Consider the following 18,964-nt stretch of genomic DNA (forward strand, 5'->3'; position numbering starts at 1 on the left):
GTATAGAGACTGGTAGAATATCATAGAGGGAAGCACAATAGATCAAACTGGTCGCGGTGCATGGGGAAACCCACCCTCTCTAACTAACTAACTAACTAACTAACTAATACTTACAGAAGAGTAAGAATTGTGAAGCTCCTCATTAGGCATATTTTTCCAACCCCCAACTACTTCTTCCTTAGGTCGCAACATTCTGCTCAGCACCCTGTCATTAAACATCGTCAATCCATATTCTTCCCTTAAGGTAGGAGACCAAATCGCAGAACCATGCAAAACTATAGGCAGTATTATTGTTTTTGCACTTTAAATCATCAGTTCTAACCTGCGTGAAAAAAACTCGTACAGAAACGAAGCTGTAGCACTTGATACACTTCTCAAACAGAGAGAACGTCTGCGGATTTACGGGCTTTAGGGGTTTGTAGAACCCTTAACATTGACTACTTATCTCTTATTGGAACCGCTAGATTGCCGTGCCCCTCTGAGAAGTATCAGACTAAAAAATAAGGTTGACGTTATTGCTGTGGCATGTCTGTGTATACAGAACTGGGCCGTATTTATATCCACAGTAATTGGCCTTGTGGTCAGCAAATGGTTGGAAACGAATGCCTCGGAGCGTGCTGGTAAGATGGCTAACACCTCTTTGCAAACCATTTCGTATGACGTCACATTTTCTCATTGCCAATAAATCCCAAGACACCTTGACGGCACTTATAGTTGAGCTCCATATTTTAATAAGATCAGTTATAAGATGAAAGTAATTTATGTATACAAATATGAAATGTAGTGTGAAATTTATCCGGATAAATCCAGAGCAGTACTGGTAGCATTAAATGTCCGATTTACTGCATTGTAACAAGGGAGGCAGAGAGTTAGCTTCAAACTAATAGTTTATCCGATCACGGCTAACTCCATGGAACAGTGTCCCTGAGGCCTAATATTTGCTCAGGCAGCCGAGAAATTCCTCGCCCTTATGTAATCCGATGGTTCATTACCGCATGGATATGAGTACAAACCCGCCACTATCCCCGTCCTGAGTCATATAGTTTAGCCCAGTGCACATCTCATATCCTATTAATTTCAGATCCATTTTTAATGCTTTCCTCCCAATTATATCTAGGTCTCATAAATAGTATCTTCCCTTTTTTCTAGGAATAAACTTCTGTTTGCAATTTCCGTCTTTTCTATGCGTGCTACATATTACACACGTCATCGTTGATTAAATCAACCAAATAATACTGGTGAAGAGCGTAGGACTGTGTTCATTAAAAATAGAATACGTGAACTATTTTCAAAATTTCACTGTTTGTATTCAAAATAGTCTCCTTCTGAATCAATACATAGCTGGAATCGATTGGAAAGTTTTAAAAAACAGTCACTGTACTCGTACTCCTTTTGTGGAATCGCATTTAAAACTGCGGTACATTCACTTTGGACATCCTGGATGGTGTCGTAACAGTCTCCTTTCATTGCCAACTTAACTTTTGGGAACAACCAGAAATCTGCTGGAGCCAAATCTGGCGAATACAGAGAATGATCTAGGACTGTGATCCCTTTTCTGGCCAAAACATCGCGCACGATCTATCTTTGATTTGTGGGGTGGGTCATTGTCGTGGAGAAGTGAACAGGAAACTTGCTCGATATTCAGGTCCAATTCGAAGAATTCTCTCCCCAAAACGATTGAGGACTCACAGATAATAATCAGAATTCACTGTTTCACTTCCTGGCAGAAATTCCTTGTGAAGGATTCCTTTGGAATCGAATCGAAGGAAACGGTTAGCAGTGTCTTTACTCGATTCTTTTGCATGCGCACTTTCTTTGGTTTCGGCTTCTTTGGGCTCAACCACGCTGCACTCTGCCGCTTTGAGAGAGGCTCATATTGAAAACACCATGTCTCGTCACCAGTAACAATCGATTTTGTAAATTTTGTATCACTTTTGGGCCGACCGTAACATGTCTTTGCAATGTTCCACTCTGGTAGGTTTTTCATCGCCTGACAGCGCGTGCGGTACAAACCGCGCACACACCTTCCGTTTGCCCAAATCCTCGGTCAAAATTTGATACACTGTACTATTTGGTATTCCCAAAAGCTCCTCGGTGAGTCTTGCAGAAACACATCTGTCTGATGCAAGGATTTCTGTCACTCTTTTCACATTTTCTTCAGCGCGACTTGTTCTCGGCTTTGATGCACGTTGAGCGTCTTCAATGTCCTCCCTGCCGTCACGAAATACAGCATACCATAGAAAAATGTTCGAGCGACTCAAACAATCACTGCCGTACACACTTTTCATCATTTCGTACGTTTCTCCGGCGGTTTTGCCTAACTTCAAACAAAATTTGATGTTGGCTATCTGTTCAACCGCCATTTTCCGACGAGCACCAGAACAGTACTGTTACATTCAAGGTCAGAACACATGATGCAGCGATTCTTGCGCTTTGGAATTATACAGCCACAGCTGAACTTTAAAGAATCTTAACGCCATAACTCGCCAACAGATGGCGTTGCAGGGCAAATTTTAAAAAAATGAGTCCTAACGGATCCTGGATACACCGTATATTTCAGATGTAATAGATAATTAATGTAAGGTCACACACACTTAGGTATAGCAGTTTCCGGTTACGGGGTACCTGTTCTCCTCTGAAGTTACGATACAATGGCTGGTGTTGGGCACACAACTATGTGACATGATGGCAGTTTGAGGGTATAAACCCTGGACCGTGGACCCATTTGAACAATGAACTTCAAAACAGTTTATTTCCAGAATGCCACAAGCCGTATGGATAAGCTCTTCGTCAAACCTGAAACACACCAAAATGATTATCGTAGGATGATTTCATATGACTTCATGACACAGTACGAGTATGACTTCCTGGGGGAAAACTTGTGAAACGACCACTTGTAAGCCCAAAATTAAGATGGAAGAACATTAAAGTGGGTCTGGGTTTTATACATGTAAAGTGGACTGAGTAGACTGGTAGCATTGTTGTTAGTGTTTCTGATATTTCGGTTTTGAACACTGAAGGACGTTTTTGTTTTACTTTGTGTGACTATATAGCGAGGTATATTGACGTCGAACATTTAACCGTAATATGGAAAAGAGAGGTTCCCTTTTATTTTGTATTTCAACTTTAACAGTGAACTGCAGGACAGAGAAGGAAGTAACCTGATTTAATTTAAAGTAATTTCCCTGCTTGCATTTATGATAGGTTTACTTGATAACGGCTAATAATATGTTCAAAACAGAAAAAAAACATGTTCAATCCGAATGAAATATCTGTCGAATACAAATAAAAACAGATATTCCAGTAACAACGCAAGATTTTTTATTTGCTTGTTTAACGACAGTGTGCCAACTCTAAGAGACAACTGGGAAATGTATCGGATGAAGAGCTGAGAAGGTTATTGAAAGAAGTTGTGGAGTATTTCAAGGTACACTCCCTTTGGAAACTACTTCAAAAACTAAATTTGGAGTAGAACTATATTAATCTGTGATAATGGAATTTTATACAAACCAGATAAGTCTATAACCTTTTTACCTCCATGGATACACCCGAAGAATAGGGGTTCGATTCTCGGCTGGGAGACGGATACTTTTCTCTTCGCCACAAACTCCAGACCGGCTTTGGGCCCACCCTGTCGCCAATCCAATGGCTATGGAAGGACTGTATCCCCGAGGGTAAAGCGACCATTCTGTAACTTCAGTCACATCCCTCTAGTGCTGAAGGTTAAGGCTTGAACTCCTCCACAAAAAAAAAAAGCCAATTCTCACAGTGTGCTGTAATACCACCGTGACTAAGTCTTCTGGAAAGCGGCCTCCGTAGTCTAGAGGTAACGTTCCCACCTCATGACTCGTGGTACGCGGGTTCAAATACCCGGCGGAGGTCGTCGAATTTTTAAGGGCGGAAAAATTCAGGGAACAAGTCCTCCAGGAGGGACTTTAAGCCGTGGGTCCCGTGTCGTATCTTTACGGCACGTAAAAGAACCTCATATCTCCAAAGGAGATCACTGAGCCAAATTCCAGGACGTTTCCCGCCCAACAATAGTCTCTAAGGCCTCTGATAGATGGGGGAAGCATTATAGACACCGTCAAAGCAAGTGGAGGCCGAACTCGCTTGCTCGGCGGGACTGATGGTACGCACCATTATCGGTAGGGTATAGAGACTGGTAGAATATCATAGAGGGAAGCACAATGGACCAATACTGGTCTAAGTGCATGGGAAAACCCACCCTCTCCAATAACTAAGTCTTCTGGAATCTTCGTAGTGACACTTGTCCACTGCAGAGATAATGGCCGTGAGGGTGTCTGCAGAATCTCATTTGCGACGACGGAGTCGCTACGTGAGTTGGAGATTGTCATTCAAATGAGAAAGACTTTGTATCACACAGCTCACTTCTTTGCATACAGTTGCTTTAATTTTAAGTTATGCAAGAACTGGCCTTCCTGTTTTCTTTGTTGGGAGACATAAATTAAAATGTCGTCAAGAACATTGGGTAATTTCCGGAAATATAAACCACGACTACGTCTAATCCACGATGTTTCGCTTTCGAAATTGTTGCCGACATTAATTTGGAGGAGGATGAAGAAATATATGAATAAGGGTGAAGGCAGGACTTGCAGAGAATGAACGTTATGTTATCCAGCGCATATACACGATTAATGCTTATGAAAGTGAAATGTTCATACAAAAATAAATTTTATCCTATGTAGAATTTCAAGAGACATCAGTTTCTTCCGTATGCAATTAAAGTATCTCTTCAATTCCCGCTAGTAGAACAGTTAGACTTACATAAAATTATGTTCCGCCATGTACGTGAATGAAAACGTATTCGAATGACCAGCTGAAATATATAAATCTTTAGGCCGGACAAATCTAGAACAGGTGCTTGCTAACGTGCAACCTTGCAACTTGACGGGGATTGTAAACTTCTATTATTATCATAAGCTCTGACGCTTAATCCTGAGTCTTAATGCTACTTGTACACAATAACTAAAACAAAAAAAAAGACAAACAAAGCAATATCCGTGGCTTGAGTCCGCAAGCGACCGTGCGACGGCCATTTGTCGGCGAAGTTAGGTACACAAGAACTGCCGTTTATAATTTTGTGAAAGCCGAAAGCGAAGCGGTTGTTTTCTCTTACTCATTCCCGATTTCACTGCTGCATTCAATACAGTCTATATAAAACAGAGCATATTAAAAGTGTACAAAATGTTACTGTCGCTCATTTTACTGTTGCAGATGACAACTTAATCGTACCTGTCAGCCAGCTTGCAGGCACCTCTCAGGTATTCCACGATGTTGATCTGGTTATTTTCCCAGAGAGGCGTCTTTCGTCTTTCCTCATTATGATTCTGCATAATTCTGACTTCCGATTCCCAGCGTTCCGGGTTCGATTCCTTGGCGAGAAGCAGTCTGAGAGGAGTGACGCAGTTCAGTTGTGGGCATGCATCCATGCAGTTTTCTACCGACTGGAAACGAACTCTTGCATTTTTGAACACTGGGCACTCCGCGTTTGCATGACACGGCGCTGCCTCGCACCCCGGTCCACAAACTGGCCATCCACAACTTGAGCACAATGTCGAGCCGTCAATAGAGGCGTAACACCCAAGGCACATTACATAGGTGTGAGGTTTTGGGCCGATGACCACAGGAAACTCCGTCAAAATACACTCCCCTGGTTCCAGAGTTCGCATAGCCACACCGTATCTGTAGGAAATAGTGTCACTTCAATATAGCAATACTCATAGGTCATTTAGGTCTGTGATTACCAACATTCGAGAAGCCGTTTAGTTGTTATGGAAGTGTTGTAACTGAAAAGAGAGTATTTGCATCAAAGAGAGAAGTAGTAACAGGATGCTGGAGAAAATAGCATGATGAGTAGCTCCATAATTTATACTCTTTACCCTTATTATAACCGACCCGGATATAATGAATTTCGTATATAAGTGATAAAATACGGCTGAGTACAATTGTGAATTTTTAGAGATGTTAAGGCACTAAGATTTATGGTTAGAATATTATTTAAAATAATAAGAACTCAGGTATAAAAACCTTTATGTAATCACATTGTGTTTTCACTTTTACATGTATTTGCTATGTATCCAATTGTGTAATTCGGTGAATATCTCTTCACTCGGTTATAGTGGACATACTTTCGTCCCTATTAGTCAGTTATAACGAAGGTTTACTGTATTATTATGGCCATCACGGTAACGGACCTTCAGTTCCCGTTATAGGCGGTGAATTTCTTAACTATGTGAGTGAATATTAGTATCTCAAATTGGCTGATGTAAGGTGTTAGTGTTGGAACACACTAATGTAGAGTAAAAGTAAAAAGTAATCAAACTTTAGTTTACTCTAAGAGTGAAGTTGGCAGCACTCTTGAAGTTTCACTAAGGATAGATCTACCATGGGGACTCTTCCATTGACGAAAGTGCAGTAATATAAGACCTGAATTTTATGGCAAGAAATACAAACTAATTAAATTTATAGGAGAATAACAGTTCAGTATGGTGACAAGCAGGACTGCTATATACTACACTGCGACACTACATTAGTGTCGTATTAAATCCTACGGTTTACTTATAGCTCAGAAAGAACTTTCAGAATTGTCATGGCCGTTTTCTTGTTTTACACTTCGAAAAATCTGCATTTCACCTGAGAACTTACAATCGTACGAAGTTTCAAAATTGTGTCTTGCGTGACGTGTTAGCCTATTAATTTACATCAGAAACTCTAGTAGCTGTCCTGCTTGCTTATCGTTTGTGTGGCTCTGGTTGCAATATTATAGAATTCCGTGCCATTTCCTGGCCTTTCGGCCAGGAGTTAAGGTTTTATCGTTACGTCTTGGGTATAAAATTGTTTTATTGATATGCTGTGAATAATTACTTTACCTGCAGAATCTCTTAAAATGTCTGCTTATTGACTGAGACAGTGTTTATGAATTGTACTGGAATACAACGACATTTTTGCCTGAATATGGAGAAGTTAAACCATCGTTTATGAGAACAGACTTGTAAACGTTATCCTTTCACCATAGTAGTGTAAGTATGAGTTGTATTTGAGCCCGTAGTGTAGAAGAGACTCTCTCTAGAATTAGAATTTAATATACATAACATTTGCGTTAATGTTTCAATTCATCTTTGATCTGAAAGCGCTGTTCTGCTGATATTGATATAATGCAATCAAGGAAATAATGTGGGAACTGGGGGCCCTGGTGTATATATTTACATATGTATCATTTCAGTTATTCCTCGAAAACATTGCTTCTCTTTTTCAGGTGACTGTACCTTCCAATTTTATCGTTCGTAAGAATTTTGTATGCCTTGCATGTGTCCCGATGTTGAATCCAGTGCTCCTTCTGGTGTTCCCCTGAACAGTAGGTAACTGTTTCACAACCTCCGCAACGATGCTTTGAGGGCTGCTTGCACAAGGCACAAAGTTCGACAGCCTTTAGTGGGGTGTCCTGTATCTAGAAGTGAAAAAGTATCATCGCATGATTTATATTTTACTGCTCAGAAAGCCTTGAGCAAGGTCGTGTGAAACAAGAAGGAAACTATTGACATGCCACGGGGGTACTTGTATTCAGAAATGAAATCTCACTTATATTGCGTTATTAAAATATCATTTCCATTATGTGCGAGTCATTACCACAAAGAATTATTTTACTTTCTGAAATGAAAATATTACGTGAATTTTTATCAAGTTTGGGCTAGTAAAACTAGCAACAGAATGGTGTATTTCTTTTCACTGATAATAATATTTCCAAGTCCACTCTTTGTAATTTTGTATCCATGATTGTTCGGTATTGTGGCAAATTTGTATATCCGGGTAGAAGTGAAGATAAAAAAAAATTCAGCAGTTTACTGCTTATTATATGCATACCAGTATCATTTTTAACAGTCATATAGAAACAATGCAGTGTCTCCTGTTCAGTTCATATTTTATCGGAGAACGTCTAATTACCAGCATAAATATATATAAAATAACAATACAAAATGGACCTGCAAATACATACGAGTGCTAATGAGAAAATAAACTTATATGGAACATAATTAAACATTTGTTTACATCTATATACGAAATACTTATGGAATAAAAATCAAATAAAATCAGCCTGGCAACTTTTGGTGTACAATTCTTGTGTCTAATTTATTCTAAACATGTTAATCTGAGATATGTGATATGCGATAGTGTAACTCCTGTGTCCATGCAGTACTCGTATAAAGTAAGGCGTGTAGAGGAGCTTCCATCGTTTTAGATTTAGGCGTTGGATGACAATGCATTGTCGGCCTTAGAGATAGTTTACCTCTAGGGGAAAAACACTTGGCATTAATTGTTGTCACCGCATCTAAGACGTATTCGACTTCTGCTTACTCCAAAGACCACTGCTGCTCACATATTGAGAATTTCATTTCTTAAAAATAAGTTTGTTGGTTTCAGGATATAAATATGAGGTTCCTGACAGCCGTCAGAAATACGCCGTATCGGGTCTCCGTTTCTTCTTATTCACCTCACATTAAACGTAACATCAGATATACATAATTGCGTAACCACTAAATAATTTGTGATCGGCTCAAGTTCAGTTAGAAAATAAACTTAAGTAATATTTAGTTGTCGTGGGGCTGCTAAACCCCAATCAGAAATTAAATTAACCTGTCAGGAAAGACAGAGCCACTTGAATGTGAAAATGTTGATCGAGAGAAAACTGAGATTCTTGAAATTAATTTTCTGTAGTGCTAAATTTAAAGAAGGGACGTGGAATGTGGCCCTGCAAACTGCAAGCCTATCCACTCTTACCTAAAATATCAGCTTCTTGTTTGTAGCAAATTGTTTGCATATTTATTTGTTAATCATGGACGTAATATGGTTGAGAATTGCTGCATACTGGATACTTACATTATGTGCCAATGAAGAGATCACACAACATTAAATTAATCTTACAAATTACAGCGTCATTCACTCCTATTTAAAAAACTAGAAATTATGGCCACCGTTCTTCACTTTGTTGTCAGCTTAATTTGCAGTATGGGTTTATTTTAAAATTTCTTTATTCGAATCCGTTTCAATTGAATGTGGATGTTTGATTTTTCAGTTCTGCACTCGTTAATCGGTATAGTAACTGAACACGACAAGGATGTTTTATATTTTCTGAATTCATATGTTTGTATTTGTGTCACTTTTCACTGGTCACATGTTACCTGAGTTTTCAAACAATGAACTCAGATCATGAACGTATTGATTACGGTTTGAAGCGGTTTAAATGAGCACAAATCTAATCAAGGATTTAGAGTATTTCTATGGAACTTCTTATACCAGATTAAATCAACAGTTTGCTCGAACTTAGAATCACCGCACTGGAGTGTTGACAACCTGAGGAGGAAGGACGCCAAACTGTTGTGTCGTTGACATGTTGAATACTTTCCATTTGTGTTCCTACACTTGGCCCAGCTTCAAGCGCGCTCACACGGAACGACTACAGTCATTGTTCTCGAATTTCGTATTGAGAAACATAATATAGCATCCTCAGTTATTCCAAAAATCAATATTTCGCAAATTGGTGCTTAATTTATTTTGACGACGGAAATCCTGCGTCTCTACGAAATCTATTATGGGAGATCTGGAATCGCTACATATGATTAACATGCTTACGAACATTCAAACAGTTAGAGTCGTCTGTATTCTGTCAATGTTCTACAGTATTCAATATGGGGCCCTCTGTTTTTATCAGTGTGATTAAATTGTATATTTGGAAAGCATATTAAAATATAAATCGAGTCTCTTTGGAAAATTTACGTGTATTAAACAAAACCCTAACCCTCCAAATATCTGTGAAACCTGGGCTAGAACTCGATTCGAATATTTGGGTGAATTCTTTTCTGTTATTATTTTAATCAAGTACAATATTTCAAACATTTGTTTTGTGAGGTAATAATTGTGTTTTTATTTTAATATGTATCTCTTTTTCTACCAGCCTCGAAGACTGCAGAGGAACTATATTCCATAAAATTTTATGGAACTCAGCGAAATTCAAATTATGGCGAAGAATTTATGAAATATACTCTTAACGTAGATCAAGTTGTTGTCAAGAAATTTATGTATATATTGCTATTTATATAGAGTGGTTGTTACTTAAAGACGGCCAGGGTAAGACTAAAATAAACGTTGGCAGATGAACTACTGGATTTTTTCGGCTTGAATTAGAGAATAATTCTCATTATTAACATCAAATATTCTCCTATTTATTTAACTGTGCTTTGTAATAATCGAATGGTAAAACATATTTTTAGCTTTCTTTATGCTAAAAATATATAATATGCAGATGTAGAATTGTTTGAAATTTTCCCGTTTTGCTAATAATCTCCTACCCGTTAAGCACAATTCTTGTTATATAACTGTGTAGGACACTTTCACGAAATAATTTGCACCAGACAGTTTCGTGTGCTAAATAGCCCCACGGTGGTGTTAGCGTGGAAGAAGTCAGAGTTAGTTGCATGTATATGAACTCACCAGATGAGGAAGAGTCATTCTTGTGTGTTTTCTCAGGGTTTATTTGAATTGTATATGTTAATCCAAACGGGCCACGCTGTCAGTTCTAAATGCTGATACGTCTGGAAATGAACTGCGTTTATATCATCCTGATGCAAATTACATTCTAGTGGAAGTTGCCCAGCGAACTAAATTTAAATTTGTGTCTCGAACTGCATGGAAGTTTCGTGAACGTCCACATGTCAGTTTTATTTTGGTCACAGCTTTGTATCCGTGTACAATCAGATCAAACTTGTGTGAAGTTAAGTGTTTGTGTAGGGAAGAAAATTACGTTAGTTAAATCTTAAAGCAGGCAATCTAATGGAACAGTATCTGTTCTCGCGTTACTTATATGAGGAACTTTTGTAGATTTATGGACGATTATTGTTGTTTAGTGGCAATTAAATATTAAATAGAAAATATACATTTGGCGTGCTCTTCGTATACATAACACACGTTCTTCGCCTGCATCAAAGTCTGGCTTCTCTCAATGCCCATAAACCTATTTCTACGCCACTTATATGCCAGTATAAACTCTCCTTGTGTTCTCTCTCTCTATACATAGCTCTACAGTCCTTTGGACCTTGGCCAATTTTTCGGTTTCTTAATCCTATACACGGTCGCTAGGCCTCCTTGGCCGGGGGATCAGTCCGTCGCAAGGCAGCTACCTATACAGAGAACAACACAAATACAGAATAAACGCACAGAGATATCTATGTCTCGAGTGGGATTTGAACCCACGACTCCAGTGTTCGAGCGGGCGAAAGCAGTTAATGTCTCAGATCGCGCGGCCACTGTTATATACCTCTCCTTCTACAGACACATAACTTCAAATTTACCGAGACATAGAATCCAACTGGGCCAAAAATTAACTGTAAATTTATATAGGCTATCGGAGGTTGGGAGGTGGGGTCTAAAGCCTCTCAGAGTGCCCACGTAGAACAAAAATATTCCTCTCTGTTTTAAGCGAGATTTTATTCGAACGTCATTGTATGACTTCTCGTGCTTCGGGTGAAGGCTGCATCATGCAATTATGTAATTTAATTGGAGTCCTGACTATCTAGAGCATTACGGCTGCGCCATAGCTCAAGCGGTTAGTCGCGGGCTTCCCACCGTGGCGGCCCGCGTTCGAGAGCTGGTTTGGTCAAGTGGGATTTGTGGTGGACAAAGTGACGCTGGGACAGGTTTTCTCAGAGTACTCCGGTTTCCCCTGCCAATCTTCATTCCACCAATTGCTCCGCAATCACCCTCACCTATCATCTGGGGCTGGTACAATAGGCCAGAAGTGGCTGCAGTAGAAGGGACTTAGTCCCACCCCACTAGCAATAAAAAAAATCTGGAGCAGTTGTTCCCAGATTCTTAGTCTTGGGCTCTCTCGGCGTAAAAAATACTTTAAGGTCGCTCAGTCTGTAAAAATGACCTCAAACGTAATTTAACAGTTTCCTAAAATAATTACTACTGAACTTTAATAATATCTATTACGTACTTTTTATTAGTTACATATTTATAATTTAATGTGGCTTTCAAGATTAATATTAATTCAGAAACTTCGTTTTCTACCCATTTTCCAGCTTCCACTGAGAGAAAAAAGTTTCACGGTTCCCGAGGAAGCCGAGGTTGCGGCCTCTCGGAAAGCTGGTTTACGGTGACGGAAAGCGACGTACGCCACACCAACGGCAACACCTGCAGACATCACTGCCGTCACTATCAACAAAACAGTTAATGAGGGATAGGTTTAATTTAACTGGTTAGAAAGCAGGTTCATGTACATATTCAGAGCTTCAGCTTAGCCTTAATGCTGGTTTTCATTTCTCGCTTTCGGGTTTCATTTCTCTGTTTGATTTGGGTAATATATTGGCTCCCATTATTAGTACCTGTTCTGTACAGTTATATTTACAGCTGTGCTTTCCATGTTGAATTTCAAATATTTAAGGGCCTCATAAAACCTCATATGAATTTCAGATAAGTGAGAGTAATACTACATTTATTCTTTCTTCCCCAAATTCGTGATTCTGAATTTTATAACAGAACCACAGGATATTTTAATATATTTCAATTTAATTACATAACGCTCCGACACAGATCTTGCCTGGAGACATAATAAATTATACGTACACATAATTATTGAATCATAATGCAAATCTTCATTTGGGAAAAGAAAGCAAAGAAAATGTGTTACGAAAACGTTCTTTCTGAAAAAAAAGAAGAAGAAATTATATTGTTTCTAAGTACCAGAGTATCGTTATGAGTTTTACATAAAGTCATTTGACGTAAGATACGTTTTCAAATAACTGATATCTGTTAATAATTGTAACTTGTCCAGTTACATTACCGTCACATGTAGAAAGACCGACCTCTCTCTCGTAGGAGAAGCCCCATTTCGAAACATGTACAAGTATAGGAGGGAACAAAAATCTTATTCATGGATTTCAAGGAGACTGAAACCAAGAATAACTGTGCTGGCGAAGCCCAGAACCAATTTAACCGACCGACCGATCTTAATAGGCCAATACATTTTGCTTCAGACTTGTTCTTTCATGTGTTAAAATAAGTTCTCCGGAAGGTCGCGGGTTCCAATGACCTCGATGAGGTCATTGGATTTTTTTCAATTGACCTAATCCTTCTGGCCACACTATGGCCCTGGTGTCGACTCAGCCTCTAACAGAAATGAGTACCAGCAATTAATTAAATAATTTTCCTGAGGAGTAAAGCGCGGCCGGTGCGTAAGGCTGACAACCTTACCGCCATCTTTCAGCCGACTGTCTAGATAACGTGGGACCCTCAACGTTTCAAAACCCCATGGTCCTTCACGGCCTCTTACAGGGATAGCTTCACTTTTTTACTTTTTTACTGTGTTACTTCCGTCTCACTGAATAGCTTATAAGTGACTGTCATTTTCTGCTACTAGTGCAACAATTAACCCATACATTGCTTATTTTCTTATTGAAGTTAGCCAGACATCATAACAACGTAGGTAATGGATGTGAGAAACAAAGGCATAAAAATTTCTCGGATTACATGACGATACATGATTTAATCACAAATAATAATTTGTTTTGGGTTAAACCATTTATAGTAAAGTAGTCCCCCTCACTAAAAATAAACTTCTTATAAAAATAATTCTTAATTCATGATTCTGCTCATATATATTACAAGAGGAGTGGGTGCAGTGCGTGGTTAGAAACACTTCTAGGTCTTCACTTAAAGCGTCTGTCATTTTATTGCGATTTTATCCAGAAGTTGGAATTTCCTTGTAATGATTAGGGAGAGTCTCTCATATCGATTTAAAAGAAAAATTGTCCAGTTGTTTAGGTACTGATAATAAGTCACAGATAGATGGACAGACATCAGCACACAAGGCGTTCTCCTTTGTTTCGTAAAATCCACGATTTTCCTCAACGAACAGTCTTTCAAATTTCGTAGTAAATTTCAATTTCCCGCGGAGTAGTATATTGACCGTACGATGACAGACGACGTGAAGAAATCCAGGGGGTCGTATCCCTATCCCCCACCCAATCACCTACAGTAACAATTTGGGTTTGAGAGGGACTTATGCAAATTGGTTTCGGCTGTTATAAATTCTGAAATATTAAAGATTTTTAGTATCACTTATTTTACAAGTATTATCCATAAGGTTACTGGTTTTAAAAGAGGTTTATGAAAGGAATTTATAAGTAATCTCGATCCCACATCTTTAACGAAATTCTCCTGCGCAGGCGTGAAGTCTCTCTACGCATCGTCGTGGTGGTGTAAGATTGTAGAAATTGTGAATTCTAATTGAGCAGCTTATATTTAATAAATATTTAGTAAGTAACAGCTTCATTACTTTTATGTGTGCTTTTCCGTGTATGAAAAATGGCATAGGAACCTATAAGTTTCACTGTGACTCTTTTGCCAAGTGATGCATATTTCCGTACTGGCTCCCTAGGTGCGTGCCGGCGACGGTACTGCAGAAGTGCCATAGTAAGGCAGGTTAATACATTTATGTTCTCTATGCCTTGCGTATGTTGTAACTTTCGGTTTTTGAGCGGTAAAACATACTCTGAAGGTTAAAGATAAAATTCACACAGTGTTATATGAAATATGTTTCATCAGAAATGTGCAACGATTCATCACTTTCTGTATATTAACTAGAATTGCATACTAAGCTGTTGGAACACAGTAAAGATTTTAGCGTACATGTCCCCGAAAACAGACTATGATAGCACATTTATTCAAGCTTATGCATACTTTTTATTTCAAAATTATGCCCTCGTTCAAGTCTCTGATATGTATTCTTGGGTATTTGTGCAGCATTTGGTAATATGAAAAGTAGCCATGGTTATTGAGCATTTTACCAACCATTATTTTATAATTGTGGTGTATAAATAGCCGAGATTTAAATAGGGTGGACATGTGCCCAAGGACAGCATTCTGCACAAGATGCAAAAAAAGAAACTTGGCATTATGGCTAAAATTTGTATATTCTTGGGAGCTAGAATAGTCATGTTTTGGGGATGGTATTCCAGGTAGTCATCTGCTTTCTTTGTGGATAGAATTTGTATTTTTATGTTCCTGTATTCATAGTGATAACCCTGCATATTTTAGTGACTTAACAGATGATGTAAATTAAATAACTTTTACAGTTAGTTCATCTTATTAAAGAGCTGTTGTCTACTGGGACATAATGCCATGTAGTCTGCTGAAAGTTGATCAACATTTTGGAAGAATGTGAACCCTACATCTTCAGGGTTGAAGAATAAACCAAGTAAGAAACCAGCATGAAGCAGATAGCAAGCTAATTCTTCGGTTCTGAATATGGAGGTGACGTTTTGCTCCGAAATGTCAGTTTACTTTCACCAGACAGCATGATGTTATATCTAGAAGATAGAACTATTTAATAACCACCACTGCAGGAACTTCAAATCCAACATAAATGTTCTTACTTTTTGATTCCACAATCTGTTGTTGTTTTTTTTAATGCAGCAGAATGGCATGTCATTAAAGGTTATGAACCTGGGATTTAAGCATGTTGGTCATTTCAAAAGATTGAAGTTAGGTGTTACTAAAGTTTGTAAATCAGAAGGGGAGGGGGGGGGAGCAAGGTTTTCCCATAGAACTATGAAGATCAAAGACAACTATGCCATAGTTTGTTTTGCAGTCTATTTAACTGCACACAATATTTATAAGGCTGTAAGTAAGTTGATGCATTGTGCATTTAGAAAAAAGAATGAAAACATTTGGATTTAAATTAAAATGTGTAATTTTGCAGAATACAGTATTGTGGTATGTATCAAAGTAATAAGAACAATTATTTGAATACTACATTTTTTGTTTTAACTCTATGTACACGTTTTGTTCTGAAATACACTTTCATTTTTCAGATAATGTCACCACCACCGTACAGTGACTTGGGCAAAAATGCCCGTGATGTTTTCAACAAAGGTTATCATTTTGGACTTCTGAAATTGGATTGCAAGACAAAAACTAGTTCTGGTGTTGAGTTTTCATCAGGCGGTTCTTCAAACCAAGATACAGGAAAGGTTTTTGGGTCACTGGAGACCAAATACAAAGTACCTGATTATGGTATGTTACAGTGAATTTTTATTTCTGTGCCTAACACAAGGGTTGCTTATAGGATTGTGAAGTTAAATATACATCCAGTTCCAGTGACTTATAATTTGCCTATTACATGTTGTTTCATTCTCTGACTTTAATTTTGTGTTTATTTTAATGCATTTATGTTGTTAGATTGATGTTGGGTATCATTTGTTATATTTGATATATAGTGTACTATTAGTGGCATTATGAGCATCAGTTTTTAGGGTTAGAATGTTGTAATACAGATGGTCACTTTTCAGGCAGGGATACTGAGTCTCCACAATCTATTTAAGCTCCAAATTGGAGACTGACGACTTATAAGTTGCATCGAAGAACTGGGAGTGCATGATACAAAGTAGAGATCTCCAGTTTTCAAAGAAGTCATGAAACTGGTGAGCAGGGAGTTGCAGTTTCCTCCAGAATTGTTGAAACTTTGGGGGGGGGGGAAGGGAATCATAGAACAGTTATATTATTTGTCAGATTGTAAAGAAAAGTACCTAGTTTCAGCAGTCTGCTGTCAGAAGTTGTATTCATTTACTTCTGGACTGAAAAACTATTCCACACCAGTGACATGAAGGACCTCGACATACTCGTACTGTGGTGGATTAGTACGACTTTTATAGGAAGGTACGCTTGAAAATTGGAAATACTCTCATGTGATAGTGACTATACAGAGGGTTTGGATTTATTGGACACTGAATCGTTTAACATACAAATAATTACATGGCTTACAAGTATTCAGTACAGTTTCACAATCTGTGATATCACTTATGCTTGGTTCCTTGTCAAGATTACAGATTCTCCCTAATGTGACTTGTCATGGGCCTCACCATAGCGCAAGCGGTTAGTCGCTGGCTTCCCACCGCGGCAGCCGGGTCTGGTCAAGTGGGATTTGTGGTGGACAAAGTGGCACTGGGGCAGGTTTTCTCCAAGTACTTCGGTTTCCCCTGCCAATCTTCATTCCACCAATTGCTCCACAATCACCCTCACCTATCATCTGGGGCTGGTACAGTAGGCCAGAAGTGGCCGCAGTACAAGGGACTTAGTCCCACCCCACTAGCAATAAAAAAATGTGTCCTGTCATAGTCAGCTCTCTTACAGCTCCTTCCAGTGTGTTCTGGCAGTCAGCTTTTGGCAGCCTTGTTGGTGTTCTGTGATTCCAGCAAGTAACCAAGCAAGAGTGTTCCCACTTCTGACACCAGTTGTCATGTGGTCGCGACTGTACATGGGGTTCAGGCTAATAATCGGATTTATTGGTCACTGAATACTCTTATTTACAAATAATTACATTGTTTACGGGTATTTACTATTGTGGCACAACCTGTTATATTACTCTTGTTTACAATAATGGGGACTCCTAGTCTGTTCCAATGCTGGTGGCCCTCAGCTGCGGGCTCTGGCATGTTGCTTCATATTGGACCATTGCCGACTGATTAGAAAATGCTGCTTCCAACTGTTGTGCGCATATTTTTTTGCTGTGGAAATGTGTTCTAATGAGCCTTTGCTTAGTAATGGATGCCTTCGCGACATTTCTGTGATTCCAGGACTTTGCAATCTGAGCTAGACAAGGCTGTCCAAGACTCTACTAAACATTTATTCTTTGTGCATAACTTATGATAATCGAGGAAAATTATGAATATGTAGCCTTCTTCTTAAGTGATGTCAGCATGCAGTAAAATAATGCTGTATTTTAGCGTCCCTTTGCACTGATTTTCATCCAAGATATGTATACAGTTGCCATCTTGTAGTGCACTCAATTTCACCTGTTACTTCACGACATGTTTCGGCAACATAGTGCCATCATCAGGTGCCACAACTACGCTAATCTATTTCATTGCTTGCCTTTATAAAATTATTTAAAAAGTGCGTATTTGTCAACTATAATGAATCTACACACACTAAAACTTGTTAAGATTATTCATCTTATGTGTCACAATTAAAACTCTTGTGTGGTTCTTCCACTATGGGGTCGTCTTTCATATATTCTGTGTAAACCGTGTCTTGTGATGTGTGTTCCTTTCTTAGCTGCAGCTAAGACACACAAGATGAATAATCTTAACAAGTTTTAGTGTGTGTAGATTCATTATAGTTGACAAATACGCACTTTTTAAATACTTTTTAAATAATTTTATAAAGGCAAGCAGTGAAATAGATTAGCGTAGTTGGGGCACCTGATGATGGCAGTATGTTGCCGAAACATGTCGGGAAGTAACAGGTGAAATTGAGTGCACTACAAGACGGCAACTGTATACATATCATGGATGCAGTAAAATGTTTATAATTTGCTTTGGTTACGTTGGGTTAGCTTCACTTCATATTTTCATACATAGAAAGCATCAAGAGTTGCTTCCATTATCATTTGGAAGGAAAGGAGCAGCAGTTTTGTCTGTTTTGTGTGTGTTTTAGGTAGTGGTTTCTTGTTCATAAAAATTGTTGGGGAATACATTCCCAGGGCTCCATGTGTACAGGCATTGGTAGTATTTGTTTTAACTTTTTGAAGATATTTCTGAGTATCCCAAGAATACAATTACAGACTTTTAGCCTGCATTTTAATGTTTCCAGTAATTATGCTAGTTGTCAGTAGCACGCATACAGCCAAAACAGTTCTGCGTTGTGGTGTTCGATGTCAGGAGCAAAGAAATAAATAGGAATACTAGCGACTACATATACAAAATATGTTAATAACATCCAGAGGACTTGTAATTAATAGCATCATGGATTATAATTTCCCAAGTAAGTTTCCAGTAATAGTGTCCAGATGGTTCTGAAGTGTGCTTAGGTGTAAGGACTACAATCAGTAAACTGGAGAAATAGTGATGGCATGGCCAAAATTTAATATCATCTTGAGGACTTATAAATA

General features: G+C 38.6%; 2 protein-coding genes across 3 annotated transcripts in view; one reads left to right on the top strand and one right to left on the bottom strand.

The window, feature by feature from the left end:
* The window catches only part of LOC111867677 (SET domain-containing protein SmydA-8), a 17,896-nt gene extending 7,222 nt beyond the window's left edge, over positions 1 to 10,674 (bottom strand). The window contains exons 1-4 of one of the 2 annotated variants that reach the window (XM_023857725.2): positions 10,507 to 10,673; positions 7,287 to 7,468; positions 5,254 to 5,703; positions 2,626 to 2,796 (exon numbers count right to left, since the gene is read on the bottom strand). In XM_023857725.2, the coding sequence (XP_023713493.1) occupies positions 2,626 to 2,796; positions 5,254 to 5,703; positions 7,287 to 7,468; positions 10,507 to 10,524 (821 nt within the window). In that variant the 5' untranslated portion in view covers positions 10,525 to 10,673. Of the gene's footprint in view, positions 1 to 2,625; positions 2,797 to 5,253; positions 5,704 to 7,286; positions 7,469 to 10,506 lie in introns of both variants that reach the window. The other variant, XM_033752755.1, reaches the window with a different exon arrangement.
* A 3,547-nt stretch (positions 10,675 to 14,221) lies between these two features.
* LOC111867674 (voltage-dependent anion-selective channel) overlaps positions 14,222 to 18,964 on the top strand; it is an 11,490-nt gene continuing 6,747 nt past the window's right edge. Inside the window, exons 1-2 of the mRNA XM_023857716.2 lie at positions 14,222 to 14,330; positions 15,888 to 16,089. Of these exons, the coding sequence (XP_023713484.1) occupies positions 15,891 to 16,089 (199 nt within the window). The 5' untranslated portion in view covers positions 14,222 to 14,330; positions 15,888 to 15,890. The remainder of the gene's footprint in view (positions 14,331 to 15,887; positions 16,090 to 18,964) is intronic.

The sequence above is a fragment of the Cryptotermes secundus genome, unplaced genomic scaffold (genome assembly GCF_002891405.2).
Source record: "Cryptotermes secundus unplaced genomic scaffold, Csec_1.0 scaffold931, whole genome shotgun sequence".
In the NCBI taxonomy this organism is placed as follows: Eukaryota; Metazoa; Arthropoda; class Insecta; order Blattodea; family Kalotermitidae; genus Cryptotermes; species Cryptotermes secundus.